Genomic DNA, 16437 nt, shown 5'->3' on the forward strand with positions numbered 1-16437 from the left:
TTAATTTCACAAGCAGGCTGTTCCGTTGATCGGATCAACTGGAACCCTCGACGTCGTAAGTGACGGAGTGCCAACAACAACAACAAGTACATGACTAAAAAATGGTACAATTTATTTCCAATTACTTTTTCCAAGATGACCTCACGTTTCTTTCCTTCTCATTTATATATCTTTTTAACTGTAGTTAACTTGCTGTACTAGCGTGAACACTCGTTCAAAATTTCAATACGGCAGTCTCTCATACAAATTTAACAAGGGACATAACTCTGATTTCTCACCCTAACAAAACAGATTCTGCATGAGTGACTGAGAATAGGGGAGATGGCTCTCATCGTTATAGGAGGGCATCGAACTGTAGACACCTTGTCAAAACAGACAATTGGAGTCTGGTGCTGCCTTGTGGCTCACCAGCTCCTATCAAACCATTCAGCCCATGCCAGCATGGAATATGGATGTTAAATGATGATGATTGTGGTGGTGGTGTGGATCCTCTATGTTAGAAATAGCAATCAAATCTTTCTCAAATCAAACTTAACTTTACGAAAAGAGGGCCATATAAGACAATGTTGTTCTAGATATATAATTTTTGACATCTTTAAATCTCAGGGAATATCAGAAATAATTGTTAGAAACTTCCTGCCTCTAGGTTATTTAACCCTTTAGCTTTTAATCCGGCCATATCTGACCACAATATTCTACCTGTTTTAGTGGTCAAATTGACCAGATCCACTCTCTCACTCCTGCTCTACAATGTCATTCTAAAAATATATAAACACACCATTGAAATCTTGAAGCTATGAGATAATGCACGATTAATTCAAAACAATGGGAATAAATAAGCTTTATATTTGACAGAGTAATTTGAATGCTAAAGAGTTGATTATTATTAAACATTTGAATTTGAAGATTTCACACTATTATCCCTGAAGAAGTTAATGAACTTACCACTATTTACCATTAGTGTCAGTTACTTTCTGTGTTTTTGTTTTTAGTAATTATACTGACACTAATACAATTTATGTGGGTTTTTTGGGTTTTTTTTTAACATTTTCAAATATAGTTGATCTTTATTTACAGGGACTTGGAATTGTACCCGATGGGGAATGGGACCAGTTCTATGGTCATCTCAAAGAAAGCCTTCCTGTATCATTCCGGTTTACTGGTTTCAAAAGGTAAATAAATAACTTTTGAATACTTGTCTTTGTATGACTCCTGATTCTTTGAATTAGCCTTGATATTTCATTTATCATAGATATGAAAAACTGAAGGGTTTAACCCTTTAGTATTTTAAACTGGCTCTGACTTATATTGAACTTGCTTTCTATTCAAACTGGCTAGATTTGGCCTCTCACACCTATCCTACAAAGTCGTTTTAAACATTTCCTCAGCGAGACCCAGCATCTGAAGATCCTTTCTCATCTCTTCATCCAATGTCTTCCTGGGTCTACCCTTTCCACAGGTTTCTTCCACAGTTAGTGATCAGCATTTATTTAATAGAGTATTTATTAGAGTATTTGATACTAGATACAGGATGCCACATTGACAGGGTGCAAGTCTGTATATGGGTTAGGCAGTGAGTTGGCAAAATCACGATTATGCTGGGCAAGATACTTAGTGGCACTTCATCCATCTTTATGTTCTGAGTTCAAATTCTGCCAAAGTCGACTTTTCCTTTCATCCTTTCAGGGGTCGATAAAATAAGTACCAGTTGAACACTGGGGTCAATGTAATCGACTTATCCCTTCTCCCGAATCTGCTGACCTTCTGCGAAATTTGAAATCAATATCTATATATGGGTTCCAGATGTAGAAATGTTGGTGAAAAAAATTCCTGGCTGGGATTCTTTACGGAATAAATCATTGGAATTTGAAAAGTATACCATTTCTAACTGAACTGTCTCTGAAGATACTTATGCCGTTATCCTCATTAACTTAAATGTTCTCCAGGAATTCATTCTCCCTCTTAGACTTTTCTTTTTTTTCTTCCTTCACTTTTAATCCAGCATTAATATTATTGGTGAATATGTCATGGTCTTCTTTTTTGGGGTTTCATTGTCTCCAGCTCTCTCTTCTAATAATAGTTACTTGTTTTTTGATTCAATCAAATTTTTCTTTTTTTTTTTTTCTGATCTTCCTAAGGCAATCAAGAGTTCTGTTGAATATCATCAAAACACAGTACTTTGAGAAGTTAGTTGACATTGAATCTGAAGATGGGAAACCCATTCAGCCCTTGAAATGTATGGAATGGTGAGTAATGCTTTATTTACATTCTCTGGTCTAATTCTCTTCTATCATCATCATCATCATCATCATCATCGTTTAACGTCCGCTTTCCATGCTAGCAAGGAATTTCTTTTCTTTTTTTTTCTTGCAATGTTTAGCTTCAATTTTATTTAAAATATAATGTCAGAATCAACATCTTATAAATTTTTATATAATAATTCTTTATAGTTCTATATTTAAGAGATGAGGAATTATGTACATTATTTACACTATTTACATTTGACGGATATTTGTCCTCATTGTTGGTTGTTAACACGATGTTTCGACTGATATACCCTCCAACCTTCATTAGGTGTCTTGGGGAAATTTTTGAACTTGGGTTCTCATTCCTAAGGTATTTTTTGATGTTATTATTATTATTATTAAGGTCACTGCCTGGAATTGAACTCGGAATCTTGGAGTTAGTAGCCTGCGCTCTTAACCACTATGCCCACGGGCATATGGCTACTAATCTCAAGATTCTGAGTTTGATTCCAGGCAGTGACCTTAATAATAATAATAGTAATAGTAATAATAATAATAATAATAATAATAACAACAACAACATCTTTCCTCTTAGGGTACAATCTGAGGGAAATTACTGCTATTTTTAGCATCGTGATTACCCACACAGTGGCTTTCTTATTGATTTATTTGAAGAAATTTAGGTGGTATTTTTAGCAGGTTGAATATCCATGTTGGGACACTCTGGTTGGCTTATTGTTCAAGGTAATATAGCTGTTATTCTTTAATGTGTCTTCTTTTTGTATTTCTTTCCGTATAAGGTATCCTGATGAGTTGGGCTGGCAACTGAATTTCTCTCGCAAAGAAGTACGCAACAACACTGCTTTGGAGAAACTGCATAAATTCCTCATTTCTGAGACAGAAAGTGTGAGTAAAACTAATATTGGTTTTCATTTTGAGATTCTCTGAGTAATTTAGCTGGAGCAGTTTACACTTCTCAGTTGCTAAAGTCCGCTTTGGAGGTTGTTTGTGTCAAGTATCTAATGAATGCTCATGCTTAACTGTTCAACCCATGCCAGCATGGAGAACAGATGTTAAATGATGATGATGAATGTGTGTGTGTGTGTGTGTGTGTAGGTATTTACAAATATCATGAGCAAAGCAAGGGAACAATCACTTGACTTGAAAAAAATAGCAGTCAAATCCTCCTTAAATCACTCCTTACAACAACAACAACAAAAAAATGGACACATTTGATAATGTAGTTCTTGATGCACAAAGTCTATCAAACAGATGAGATGGTCCAGGCACTTATTTTTGCCATCCTGCTATGTTACAAGGACAAACCATCACAAACAAAAGTCTTCCACACAGGAAGGCTATAGTAGAAGACACTTGCCCAAGGTGGGACTGAACCTGGAACCATGTGGTTCGGAAGCAAGCTTCTTACCACATAGCCAAGCCTGCACCTATCTTTTTTTTTTTCCCCAACCAAAGTAAATTTTGAATATATCTCCATGTTTGTTGCAGGGAAATATCAGCCGTCAAGAAGCTGTCAGTATGATTCCTCCAATATTACTTGATGTGAAACCTCATCACAAGGTAAATTTTCATCTCTTTTTTTTTGTTTGTTCTGAAACATTACCTTGTCACTTATATTTCTATCTTCCTGTCTTTTTTCCTGCTTCATTTAATTTTCAACCTCCTACCCCCATTCTTAACAAAAGTGGAACTGAACCCACATTAAATAATGTAATCAGCAATATCATACAATGTCTGAATTAAAGATGAAGGGAAGCTCATAGATGGAATGTCTTTGATCTTTTAAGTCTGTTCTATCAGGGTTAGTCACTGATCAAACTGTAACAGCATCACAAGAACACCTATGTTCATTTTATTCTTATGAATGAATACAACCATGGCTGTCACCACCACACACACACCATTGTTTTAGCATCCACTTTACTAAGCTTGCATGGGTCAGATGGAATTTGTTGTGACAGATTTTCTATTGCTAGATGCCCTTCCTCTCACCAACCCTTATCAGTTCCAAACAAAGTAATATTTCCCCATGGCCTGACATACTTCATTGAAGATTGCATACAATCATCACATGAGGTCAAGACATGGATGCTCACAAACACACACAATAGATATTTTTCAGTTCCTGTCTCTCAAATCCACTCTCAAGGCTTTGGTTGGCCCAGGGCTGTAGTAAGTGACACTTGCCTAAGGTGCTACACAGTGGGACTGAATTCAAGATCATATAGTTGGGAAACATCCTGACTTCAGACACATTGCAGTACTGACTGCAAGATACGAACCACTGAACTCTTAGCTGACTATCTGTTACCATATCCACTTGGCCTTCCATGCTCAGAAAAAAATTTATTTTTATTCTTGGCTTCTTAACAGTTTCTCTATATTTTGGTGTATCTAGGTATTGGATTTGTGTGCTGCCCCAGGATCCAAGACAGCCCAGTTAATAGAATTTCTACATGCTGACGAGAACAAAACCATTCCAGGTAGGTTTAACCCTTTAGCATTCAGTTTACACATGCACGCTCGCTCACTCACATACGTACATACATGGCTTCTCCATTGTTTTGAATTAATCATGCGTTATTTTGTAATTTTCAAGATTTCAGTGATGTGATTGTTTATGTTTAGAGTGACATTGTTGGGTAGATGTGAAAGGACAGATCTGGCCAGTTTCAGCACAAAACAGGTAGAATATTTGGATTGGGTGTGGCCAGTTTAAATGTTAAATGGTTAAACAGTTTATAGTATTCTTGTTTTCTTGTATTGGTTTCAGCCATTGTACTGCAGCCAAGTTGGAGCACAGTCTGGCCTGAAAGGATTTTCAGTCAATCATCAACCCCTGCACTATTTGATCAATCTCTATTTATCAAATGGCTAAATTAACTTTTGTCATAAAAACAGCTTGATGCTCTATTTTACACAGATATAAAGAGTGGCTGTGTGGTAAGTAGCTTGCTTAACAACCACATGGTTCTGGGTTCAGTCCTACTGCGTGGGCAAGTGTCTTCTACTATAGCCTCGAGCCGACCAAAGCCTTGTGAGTGGATTTGGTAGATGGAAACTGAAAGAAGCCCATCGTATATATGTATGCGTGTGTATATGTTTGTGTATCTGTGTTTGTTCCCCCAACATTGCTTGACAACCGATGCTGGTATGTGTACGTCCCCGTAACCTAGCAGTTCGGCAAATGAGACCGATAGAATAAGTACTAGGCTTACAAAGAATAAGTCCTGGGGTCGATTTGCTCGACTAAAGACGGTGCTCCAGCATGGCCACAGTCAGCTGACTGAAGCAAGTAAAAGAGTAAACATAGACATACATGCACACACATTTATGACAGGCTTCTTTATTGTTTGTCTGCATATAATACTGAAAACACTGGCCCAAAGTGCTGTGCAGTGGATTTGAACCCAGAGCCATGTGGTTGCAAAGTGAACTTGTTAACTGCTTAGTCATCCCTGTGCCAATGTATGACAGATTTTCTTTTATGTAAAATGCAAAAAATTCATTCAAAATAATGCAGAGTTGTAAGTTATTTATTATTAGATATGATAATATAAGTAATTTTCATATTTTTTAGATTTGCTTGAATTTCGTTAGTATAAACCAATTAATGATTTACTAATTATACTATATTATTCCATTATGTTAGTTGAAAGAGAAAAGAAAAAGGAAAATTATTTTAGCAAAGAGCAAAATAGGGAAGTTATATGAATTTCCTCCCACTTTACATTGTTAAATCACTTTCTGTACCTTCGCTTTATTTCTCAATGCTTTTCTATAATTTTGACAGGTTTTTAATGGGCTGAAGAGATCCAGTTTGTAATATTAAGTGTATATATGTAAATCTGCATATCTTTTATTTTAGATGGCTTCGTTGTGGCTAATGATGTTGACAATAAACGCTGCTACATGATGGTACATCAGGTGAAGCGTTTGCAGAGTCCATGTTGTGTTGTAGTCAACCATGATGCTGCTACTATGCCAAACTTGAGAATGTCTCCCAATGTAAGTAGATTTCCTATTTAAAAGAATCACTAATGAATTTAATTCCTGTCAAGATTTTCTACATAACCAGTGTTAGGCATTTTACGGAACAATTTGAGACAGTTAAAAATTGTAATGATTGATTAATTATTAGTGTAATTAATTTGAATGCATCATCATTACATTTTTCATTCTCTGCTTCATACATCATTGGAAGTGATGATGCCTTGGAAGTCTATTTGCAAGATGTCACTCCCCTTCGTCAATACATGAACTGACAATGGATCTTGTGTAGTTGTTGTTTAGCCCCCAGGTCAGCCCTGATCAAGCCGACCCACGATCAATGGCATTTCCATTTGTAACCATTCCATCTGTCTATAGATATTTAAGACTACATTATTAAATTTGTCCTTTATTTAAGACAGTAGTGTGTTATATGAGTGAGAGTTGTTTGTTATTTCTTGCATGCCATGCAACCATGTAGAGGCTCCCTGTTTGATTCTTGCCATATTCTTCTTCAATAAACACCCTTTTGTGTTTAAAATACTGATGACACAAGTCAATGAAGAAACTCCTCTGTAGTTGCTCAGTGTATTCATTTTCAATCTGAAATCTCCTTTTATTGTAACCCTTGCTCACAATAAAGTTGAGGTGACTATTTCTAGAATACTAATTCAAGTAAAAATAACCAGGACTGAGTCAACAGTAATAACAAAAATTTCAACCTGTGATGAACACAATGTATTTCAAACCTAATAAAATATAGTATCACTTCTCACACAAATACTGTAGCCTTTGAGATCTATACTTTCATCAGCCCATGAAGTGAAAGTAATAATAATAAGATTTAGGGGTCACTATCAAACATAGTCTTTTAATTGAAGAAGCCTGGGAAACTTGACCCCAGCAGGATTTGAACTCAGAGTTCAATAAAGAGTTACAATGAATATCACAAGGCATTTTGTCCAAAGCTCTGAATCTTTGACCTCAATTACTGTTTGTGGCTGCTGATGCATCTTGGAGATAATCCTGGTTTGTTGGAAGTTAATAGCATTGATAATTACAATATGGGTGATAATGATATTCATTATATTAATACGTATGTATAACACATAATGCAGCATTTTCATATTTTTTTTGCAGAGCCCTGATTTTGTTTCTTATGACAGAGTTTTGGCTGATGTTCCCTGCAGGTAAATATAATATATACACACACACATATGATGGTGTGTGGCCTAGTGGTTAGGGTGTTGCACTCACAATTGTCAGATCATGTGTTCAATTCCTGGACTGGACAGCACATTGTGTTCTTGAGCAAAACACTTCATTTCACATTGCTCCAGTCTACTCAGCTGTAAATGGGTAACCCTGCAATGAAATATCCTTCTGATCAGGAGAGAATGTTGGCCTGCATGCCTAGCAGGTAGGGTGGCATGATTCAACAGCTAAAACAATGCAAAGTGCATTGTGACCAGCAATGTATAACAATATCTGATAGTCTGGTCAATACTGTGATTATATATACTAGCAAACCTACCCATCTACAATGGGAAATGAAGGGAGGGAGGAAAATAATAACACCTTTAAGTATGAATGTATTTATACTGAAATATGTTATAGGAAATGTAACAAAATATAAATAACCGTTGGTTTTGATTATACTTATGTACAGCTTTACATAGCACATATTCATGATATTATTACATTTACAAAACTTTGTAAATGATATTTTGTGTTTGATCAACACTAATTTTCAAATTAGCTGAGTTTGTTGCCCTGCTCATAGCGACATACAACTGGCCGTGTGTAAACATCAGAGTGGGCAGAAACACACCAACATGATCTAAAGTTTGGCCCTGAGACTTGTTAGCTGTGAATGAGAAGGCTAGTTTGATGGGAAACTGCCTGCGTTGTAATTGGAAGGGAATCTGGTTGTCGGAAGGTAGCAGTGGTATCTGAGGTATGAACAGGCACTTACCACTGTGAGGGCCATTCGCTATCATGGCCTCGACATGAGAATTGAGTTGCATGACGATGTACCTTGTTCTGTTGCAGTGTCCATTGACATGATCAAAATTTCATAGGAGCATTATAGGAGAGTACTTTTTCAGTGAGATCCTATGCATAGATAGCCCCGCTGGATTCAAGTTGTTATGGAAATCCTGTGGATACTGGTGATAATTTCCATCGACTATAGTGTCTGAACTTAGATATTGTCGACTTTCTCCTGGGAAGTTGTTAGGCATGTGGTCATTAACATTATTGTTTTTATTTATTTATATTTTTGTCCTGGGTGTTGTACCAAATTGACATCGTTGTAGAGGAAGTGTGTTGATGGGATTATGATATAATTTATCTCCCTCATTATATGATCAATGCCAACCAGCCTCTCATTATCTCAATTTCCAACTTAGTCTTAATTTATGTTAATTATATATCTTTCTTACTATTTCAGTGGAGATGGAACACTTCGCAAGAATCTTGATGTCTGGGATACCTGGCACCCTGCACATGGACCTACACTTCATGGGTAAGTGATAGAAGGTTTCAATACACATCATCATTCAAATCCCACTGGGCTCCACTTTGTCTTCATCCTTCCAAGGAGTACCAGTCAAGTTTTGGGGATCAATATAATCAACTGCTCCCTCCCTCTAAATTTATAGGGTTGTCCCTTAGTAAGAGATGGTGGTGATTGTTATTGTTTCATGAAAATGTATTGAAAGTGAGAACTGCAAGCTTGTGACTTTGTTTATGTTGACCCAATAGTGTCTTTCATCATTATCATCATCCTTTAACATCCACTTTCCACGCTTGCATGGGTTAGATGGTTTGACCAGAGCTGGCAAACAGAAGCGCTGCACCAGGTTCCAGCCTGATTTGACTTGGTTTTTATAGCTGTATGCTCTTCCTAATGCCAACCATTTTACCGAGTGTGCTGAGTGCTTTGTATGTGGAACTGGCACATGTTTTTTTACCTGGTGCTGGCATAGGTGCTGTTGCATGGCACTGACACTGGGATCTTCAGCAGGGGGGAGTAGCATTAACACTTCTGCTGTGGAGGACAGGTCTTCTTGAGTACAGCAGAGTGCCAGATATCTCAGTCTTTTGTCATCTCCTCCATAAGATTCAATGTCCTGAGATTGTCCTGCAGTACTTCATCCCATGTCTTCCTCAGCTTCCCTCTTCCATAAGTTCCATTCAGTTTGAGTGATCAGCATTTCTTTATGGAGCTCTCTTTGGAGTTGATTTTTCATATTGATTCTATAGTGTGCATAGGACTGATTGTTCATATCCTCTCCCAGATACTTAACGCTTACTACCTCAGTCCACATTGTGATAAATAAGCTTCAGTGTGGTGGTACTATTTGTTTACTGCTTCAAACATCAGAGCATTGTTTAAGTTATGAATATTTCAGTGGTTTGTGGGCTAAGTACAAATTTCTTTTGAAAATTCTACTGAGTATTGCTCATAGTAATACTTCTCCAAGGATCATAGTCCATTGATGGGAGAATTTGATTAATAAAAGTCATGCGAACAATTGTATCTGTTTAACACGTGTCATATCAAATGAAATATCAATCGATCAGTTGACAGAAACAAGGGGAAGATCTATATCGAGTGAATCAAAGGGTCCGAATATCTCATACCTTTTAACGGGGTCTTGGAGTCACCACTAAACATGTAGTGTAATGAGGTTAAACTCTCATGGTTGACAACAACCAGTTTTTTAAAAATTACTCATTAAATGTCTGAGAGATTTTAATATGGTTATAATTTTTCAGGCTGTTAATCTCTTCTTTTAGTACAAAAAACAACTATCTGCCTTTAGCAGAATTCAATCTGTTGTAAGTGTAGCAAACTCATAAGAGGTGGAGAGAGAACGTAAGTTCGTTTGCCCGAACATGAGAAATTAGACACCTTGATTTTATTTCACAGTTTACTGTGGATATACGGTATATCAAGGGTGTTGAAAATTCTGAAGCAGATGCACTTTCTAGAATGAATGTAGATGCATTAAATTCATTAAACAATATAAATTTGGAAGAAATGTCTAAGGATCAAGTTGAAGATAAAGAATTTTCTTTATATAAAAATTCTAGTTCCATTTCTTTGGAATTTAAACTGTTGCCGATCCATTCATGTAAATCACAAAAGCATTGAAACCAGATTAACATTTTCTTTAAAAAAAAGATCAATGAATTAAAATTTGTTTTTCCATATGGGTTAAAAATCCCACTGGAGGTTACTGGCCTTCCATCCTTCAATATTCAATGGAATAACTAAGTTATCATATATATCTATTTAAGAAAGAATTATATATTTAACTGAGGGTCAACTTCATTAAATATATACTTGATTATTCTTGTGTTAGTGTAAAGTAATATCTTTTATTCTTTTGATTTCCATGTAAGAAACACACTTTTATTTCTTCTACCATCAGCTTACAAGCCCGGATTCTGAAACGGGGTCTTGAACTCCTTACTGTGGGAGGCCGGCTTGTGTACTCCACCTGTTCCTTTAATCCTGTTGAAAATGAGGCTGTTGTGGTAGACTTGTTACAGAGATGCGAAGGTAATGAGCAAACTTTATTGTTGCTGGCTTTCCACAACAGAAGTTGTGGTTGTCCCAATAGAAATTCTTGTTGCTATCCCAATAGAAATTGTTGTTGTGGCTGTCCCGCTAGAAGTTATTGTTGTTGCTCTAATAGAAGTTCAATGTTGGAATTTGAATTAAAGTGGCAAAATGGCTTCACCTTGAATTGACTTAAGGTTTGAAAGTTCAGGACTTGAAATTTGAATTTGGCCATGAGGACTGCACCTCAAGCAAGTTTGGTAGAGGACCAATTTGTTTCCTACTTGGAATATGGTTCCATTGGAACCAATAAATACTTTCATCTTTATCCTTGTTTCTCTTGTTCCAGTTTCTTTACTTTGTTACTGTATGTTAATACTAAAATGTATTTAATTGTGATGATTATTAGGCCCAAGCGTAGCAGTGTGGTTTAGAAGTTTGCTTCCTAACCCCATGGTTTCTGTTTAAATCTCTCTGTGGCACCTTCTACTATAGTAGAAGCCTTGTGAATAGATTTAGTAGGCAGAAACTAAAAGAAGACTGTTGTGTGAGAGAGAGAGAGAGATTGTGTGAGTGAGTGTGTGTGTATATTTCTGTGCCTCCTTGTCTTGACATCTCATAATAGTTGTAAATGAGTGTCACTGTCATAGAAGCAGTGGCAGTCATTGAGTACTGGCACTAGAAGTTCCTGTAATTCATGAAAGAATTAACTTCTAAATTTTTTGTTTATTTTCCATGTGTTTTAAGTTCAAATCCAACTCAAAAGTTAAATAAAAATAGCTCCCTTTAAAATCAATTAATACCAGTTGTGTATACTACTTCTCAACAAACATGTGGTCTTGTGCCAAAGTAATATGTCTCTTCTGTAATTGACTTATTATTCAAAATGAAATAATCTTGTATTGTTTTCCAGGTGCCTTAGAACTAGTTGATGTCAGTGAATGTTTAAAGGGCCTAAAAGCTATGCCAGGATTGCTGACCTGGAGAGTAAGTTTATGTTTCTACTATACCAGTATATCCTTTATTATAAAAATAATAACATGAAGAAGGATGTTATTTTTGGATGGCGAGCAGTGTCTAATATTGCATTCCATTATTACATTCTACGTTCAGATCCTGCACTGGCTGACATGACCTTACCTGCTGGAGTCAATATATGAAGTACCAGTCAAATAACATTGTTAATTAAAGCAACTATGCCACTCCTACCCAAATTTGTGGCTGTGTGCCTAAATTAGAAATGCTTGTTGTCATTATTAAAGTTAGGATTTTCACATTTTTAACTGTTATATGTATTTTCATGTTTTTGTTACTGAGAGTTTGTTGTACATTACAGCAAATCCCATTACAGCATGTCCTGTTCAGTATTCTCAGATCTAGACCACTTCCTCTCATGTTTTCCTGTTCTCTTATATGAAATCTCTTCATTATTAAATCTGAGTATTTTTTCACCCGTCATGCATCATCCAACCTACCCAGGGTACAGTATCCATCACATCCACTCCATCCACTCATCACAGACCATCCATCCATAATGTCTTGTGTTCACCATCCAGCCCATCTGCTCATCATGCACCATCTATTACATTTATTTTGCATCATCTGTGCCATTTTCCATACTAACAAGCTACCTCTTCCGCACTCCCCATTCAATATTTTGTCAATTCTTTATCAATTAATATTGGTTTCAAATTTCAGCAAAAGGCCAGCAATTTTTTGGAGGGGTTAAGTCAATTACAACGACCCCTGTGATCAACTGGTACTTATTTTATTGACACCAAAATAATGAAAAGTAAAGTTGACCTCAGCAGAATTTGAACTCAGAATGTAAGGGTAGATGAAATGCCACTAAGCATTTTGCCTGGTGTGTTTATGATTCTGCCTGCTCGCCTTTATGAATTAATATTGGTTTGAAATTTTGGCACAAGAACAGCAGGTTTGGGGAAAGTGCATAAGTTGATTACATTGACCCCCAGAACTCATATGGAACTTATTTTATCTACCCTGAAAGGATGAAAGGCAAAGTTGACCTTGGTGGAATTTGAACTCAGAATGTAAAGATGGACAAAATACTGCTAAGCATTTTGCCAGGCATGCTAATGATTCTGCCAGCTTGCTACCTTCTTTATGAAATAATGTTGAACATCAAAATGTTTGGATTAGAAATAATAATTTAAGCAGAAAGTATAAACTATCAAATGTTTTTGGAAAAACCTTTCAATCATTAGTTGTTTTTTTCCATTCCTGATATATGTAACACAGTAAATAGTTCCATTTTAATTTATCTGTATTTCAAAACAAGGATGTATTTATGCAGTTGGTGGACCTGTTAGAAATGGCAGCCAAATCCCCTTCTAACTATGTGCTACCATCTTATGAAATAAAAGGCACATTAGATAATGTAGGCTTTAAAATAATTTTTAAATGACAGGGTGATAATTGGAATACCTTTGATTATAGGGTTGGGTTTTTTTCTATGAAGACTAAACAAAAACAGCAACAGGTTTGTATCACACTTCTGCTGTGTATTTACTTTCTTCCATTTTTTTCTTTGTGTAGTGTATGAGCAGAAGTGGTGACTGGTATGACAAATATGAAGAAGTACCTCCAAAACTACTTTCCCAACTCAGGCCAAGCATGTTCCCTCCATCTGAAGAAATAACAAAACAGTTCAATTTGAACCGCTGGTAAGTCCTTTCACAATTTCAAAAAAATTATTTCATGACTTCTTCTTTTTATTTTTCCAAGCTTAAAGGAGAATGGTTTTAGCTAAAGCAAATAGTTTTAGATTTTCTTCCTAATATTAATCAACTACCCAAATATCAAATAAAGTGCATGAATGAATGGATGGCTTAGTGGATAGGATACTTAACAATTAGTATGGAATTAACAGTTCATACCTTGTAACTGAAATTCTTTGCATTCACAAACAAAATTACTCACAAAATACCAACCCTCATAGTAGAAAATAAGAACTACACAGTTGGGACGACTTACTGTTCTAAATTTCAGAATTGTAAAATTTACATTTTCTTAACTCTTTTTTGGAGCTAGTACCTATAACTCTCTACATGGTTTCTAAAACTAATCAGTGGAAAGTATATCCGAACCAATGGCCTAGCCTAAATACTTGCAACAGAGTAGACTATTCGTAACCCTTTAGCATTCAGATTATTTTGGCAAATGTCCTGCTAATTTATTCACATTGTTTTAAATTAATCATGCATCAACTTGTAGCTATGAGATTTTGATGATGTGATTGTTTATTTTTAGAATGTGATAGTAGGGTAAGAGTGAGAGACCAGATCTAGTGAGTTTGAACATAAAGCAGGCAGAATATTTTGGCCAGATATGACCGGTTTAACCCTTTAGCATTTAAACCGGCCATATCTGGCCAAAAGAATCCTACCTGTTTTATGTTAGAACTGGCCAGATCTGGTCTCTCACACCAACCCTACAATATTGTTTTAAATATTAGCAGCTACCTCATCAAAATCTCAATAGCTACAGGATAATGCATGATTAGTTCAAAACAAAGTGGATAAAAAGCATCAATTTTGGCAGAATAATGTGAACACTAAAGGGTTAAATGCTATAGGGTTAGGGCACCTAAAGTACCAGATGGTAGAGTATATCTACATTTTAGTGTTGAGTTCAACTCTTCCTATGGGTCTATTTTGTAAAGGAGCACAGCCACACTGGTCAGATATGTCCACTCACAATATGATGGTGATGTTTCCACTTAGAGATAGTACTTCTACTGGCTAGATATTGTTTATGAGACTTACCACTCATCACACAACTCTAAAGTTGGTGTGGGACTTTTGTCAGTGGAATAACTTGTGACTTGCCTGAGGTCAAAATTCAATGGTTATTGTAATCATCTTTAAACTTGAGACTATATATTTGTAGCAGTCCATTATTTTAACTTTCATCATCATTTAATGTCTGTTGTCCATGCTGGCATGGGTTGGACAGTGTGACCAGAGCTAGCAAACCTGTGGGCTGCACCAGTCTCCAGTCTGTTTTGGTATAGTTTCTACGGCTGGATGCCCTTCGTAATGCCAACCACTTTACAGAGTGTGCTGGCTGCTTTTATGTGGCTTAGTGGTTAGAGCATTGGGCTTACAATTGTGAGGTTGTAAGTTTGATTCCGGGATCAGGCTGTATTGTGTTCTTGAGCAAGACATTATTGCTCCAGTTCACTCAGCCGAAGAAATGAGTTGCAACATCACTGGTACCAAGCTGTATTGGCCTTTGCCTTTCGCTTGAATAACATCAGTGGTGTGAAGAGGAGAGGCTGGTATGCAAGGGTGACTGCTGGTCTTCCATAAATAATATTGCCCGGACTTGTACTTTGGATGGGGACTTTCTAGATGCAACCCCATGGTCATTCATGACTGAAGGAGGTCTTTACTCTTTTATATAAGTCCAAGATTACATAACAAACACAAAATCTAGGATTATATTGTGATATGAACTTCCATTTTTCAGATGGTAGGTTACCAGTAATTATATTTGGTTGATGTACAGAACAAATTAAAAATGTATTTTGTAATTATGCTTTTGTTTTTACTTCCAAGTTTACGAGTATTGCCCCATCATCAGAACACTGGGGGATTTTTCATTGCTGTGATGATGAAGAAACAGCAGTTGCCATGGTTGCGCCAAATAGCACCAACAAAAGGTACATATTGTCATTGTTGCTACAATTTCTGTCATCGTCATTATCATCGTTAGCAATATTTCTGTAGCCATGTTCATCATCATCATCAACATCATTGCCACCATTTACAGTGGTGCTGAAAAGTTCCTGGCTTTGGGTTAAAAGAAAATACAGGAGGATCAGTTGATTATGGATTTTATTCAACACATTCCCCTCTCAGATGCACACACTTATTGGAGTGGTCCTTCAGTTTTCCTCAGCCCTGTAAAAGAACTCAGAAGGTTGGGCCTCTAACCAGGCCTTTTCACGATACCCTTAAAGCCAGGAACTTTTCAGCACCCCCTTGTATTATCATCAACCCTCCATAAATTAACGACATATTAATCTCAGACTTAAAAAAAAACAAAAAACCAAAGCATTATTTTGACATCATCAGAAATTTCCTTTGTATTGTGTTTAGATCCATTTCTGAAGGGACACAAATTTGCAACTGACAATCCGACAGAAAAGAAGCAAGATGATACGAACATTTCTCAGAGTAAAACTGATGATGGTCAGAAAAAACTGCCTGAAGAGGTTTCAGGTGGACAAAGTCAAACTTCTGAAGAAGGTGTTGTAATTGAGAAAACAAATACTGAAATTGTTTCTAGCAATCAAAATCATAACAGTGAACAAGTGGCTAGCAGTGAAGGTAAAAGTGATAAAGAGATGTCTGATAAAAGTGGAGGTGATAGTAATGCTTCTGCCGTCCCTCATGACTCCACTGACAAAGCTGAAGCAACTTCTCAAGAAAAACGCAAACTAGAAAATGACAGGTATTTCTGCTTATCTGATTTTTGCAATTATAATCTTATAAACTGTGTGGTAAGAAGCTTGCTTCCCAACCACATGGTTTTGGGTTCAGTCCCACTGCGTGGCAACTTGAGCAAGTGTCTTCTACT

The 16437-nt window shown here is 36.4% G+C and overlaps 1 protein-coding gene across 1 annotated transcript in view; it reads left to right on the top strand.

Moving 5' to 3' along the window:
• LOC106883416 (RNA cytosine-C(5)-methyltransferase NSUN2) overlaps nt 1–16437 on the top strand; it is a 54935-nt gene that overhangs the window by 31242 nt on the left and 7256 nt on the right. The window contains exons 3-15 of the mRNA XM_052975205.1: nt 1078–1172; nt 2139–2246; nt 3047–3152; nt 3756–3827; nt 4666–4750; nt 6136–6275; nt 7398–7447; nt 8710–8784; nt 10700–10830; nt 11744–11817; nt 13390–13517; nt 15414–15517; nt 15957–16402. Of these exons, the coding sequence (XP_052831165.1) occupies nt 1078–1172; nt 2139–2246; nt 3047–3152; nt 3756–3827; nt 4666–4750; nt 6136–6275; nt 7398–7447; nt 8710–8784; nt 10700–10830; nt 11744–11817; nt 13390–13517; nt 15414–15517; nt 15957–16402 (1614 nt within the window). The remainder of the gene's footprint in view (nt 1–1077; nt 1173–2138; nt 2247–3046; nt 3153–3755; nt 3828–4665; nt 4751–6135; nt 6276–7397; nt 7448–8709; nt 8785–10699; nt 10831–11743; nt 11818–13389; nt 13518–15413; nt 15518–15956; nt 16403–16437) is intronic.

Source organism: Octopus bimaculoides, chromosome 20 (assembly GCF_001194135.2).
Source record: "Octopus bimaculoides isolate UCB-OBI-ISO-001 chromosome 20, ASM119413v2, whole genome shotgun sequence".
Taxonomy (NCBI): domain Eukaryota; kingdom Metazoa; phylum Mollusca; class Cephalopoda; order Octopoda; family Octopodidae; genus Octopus; species Octopus bimaculoides.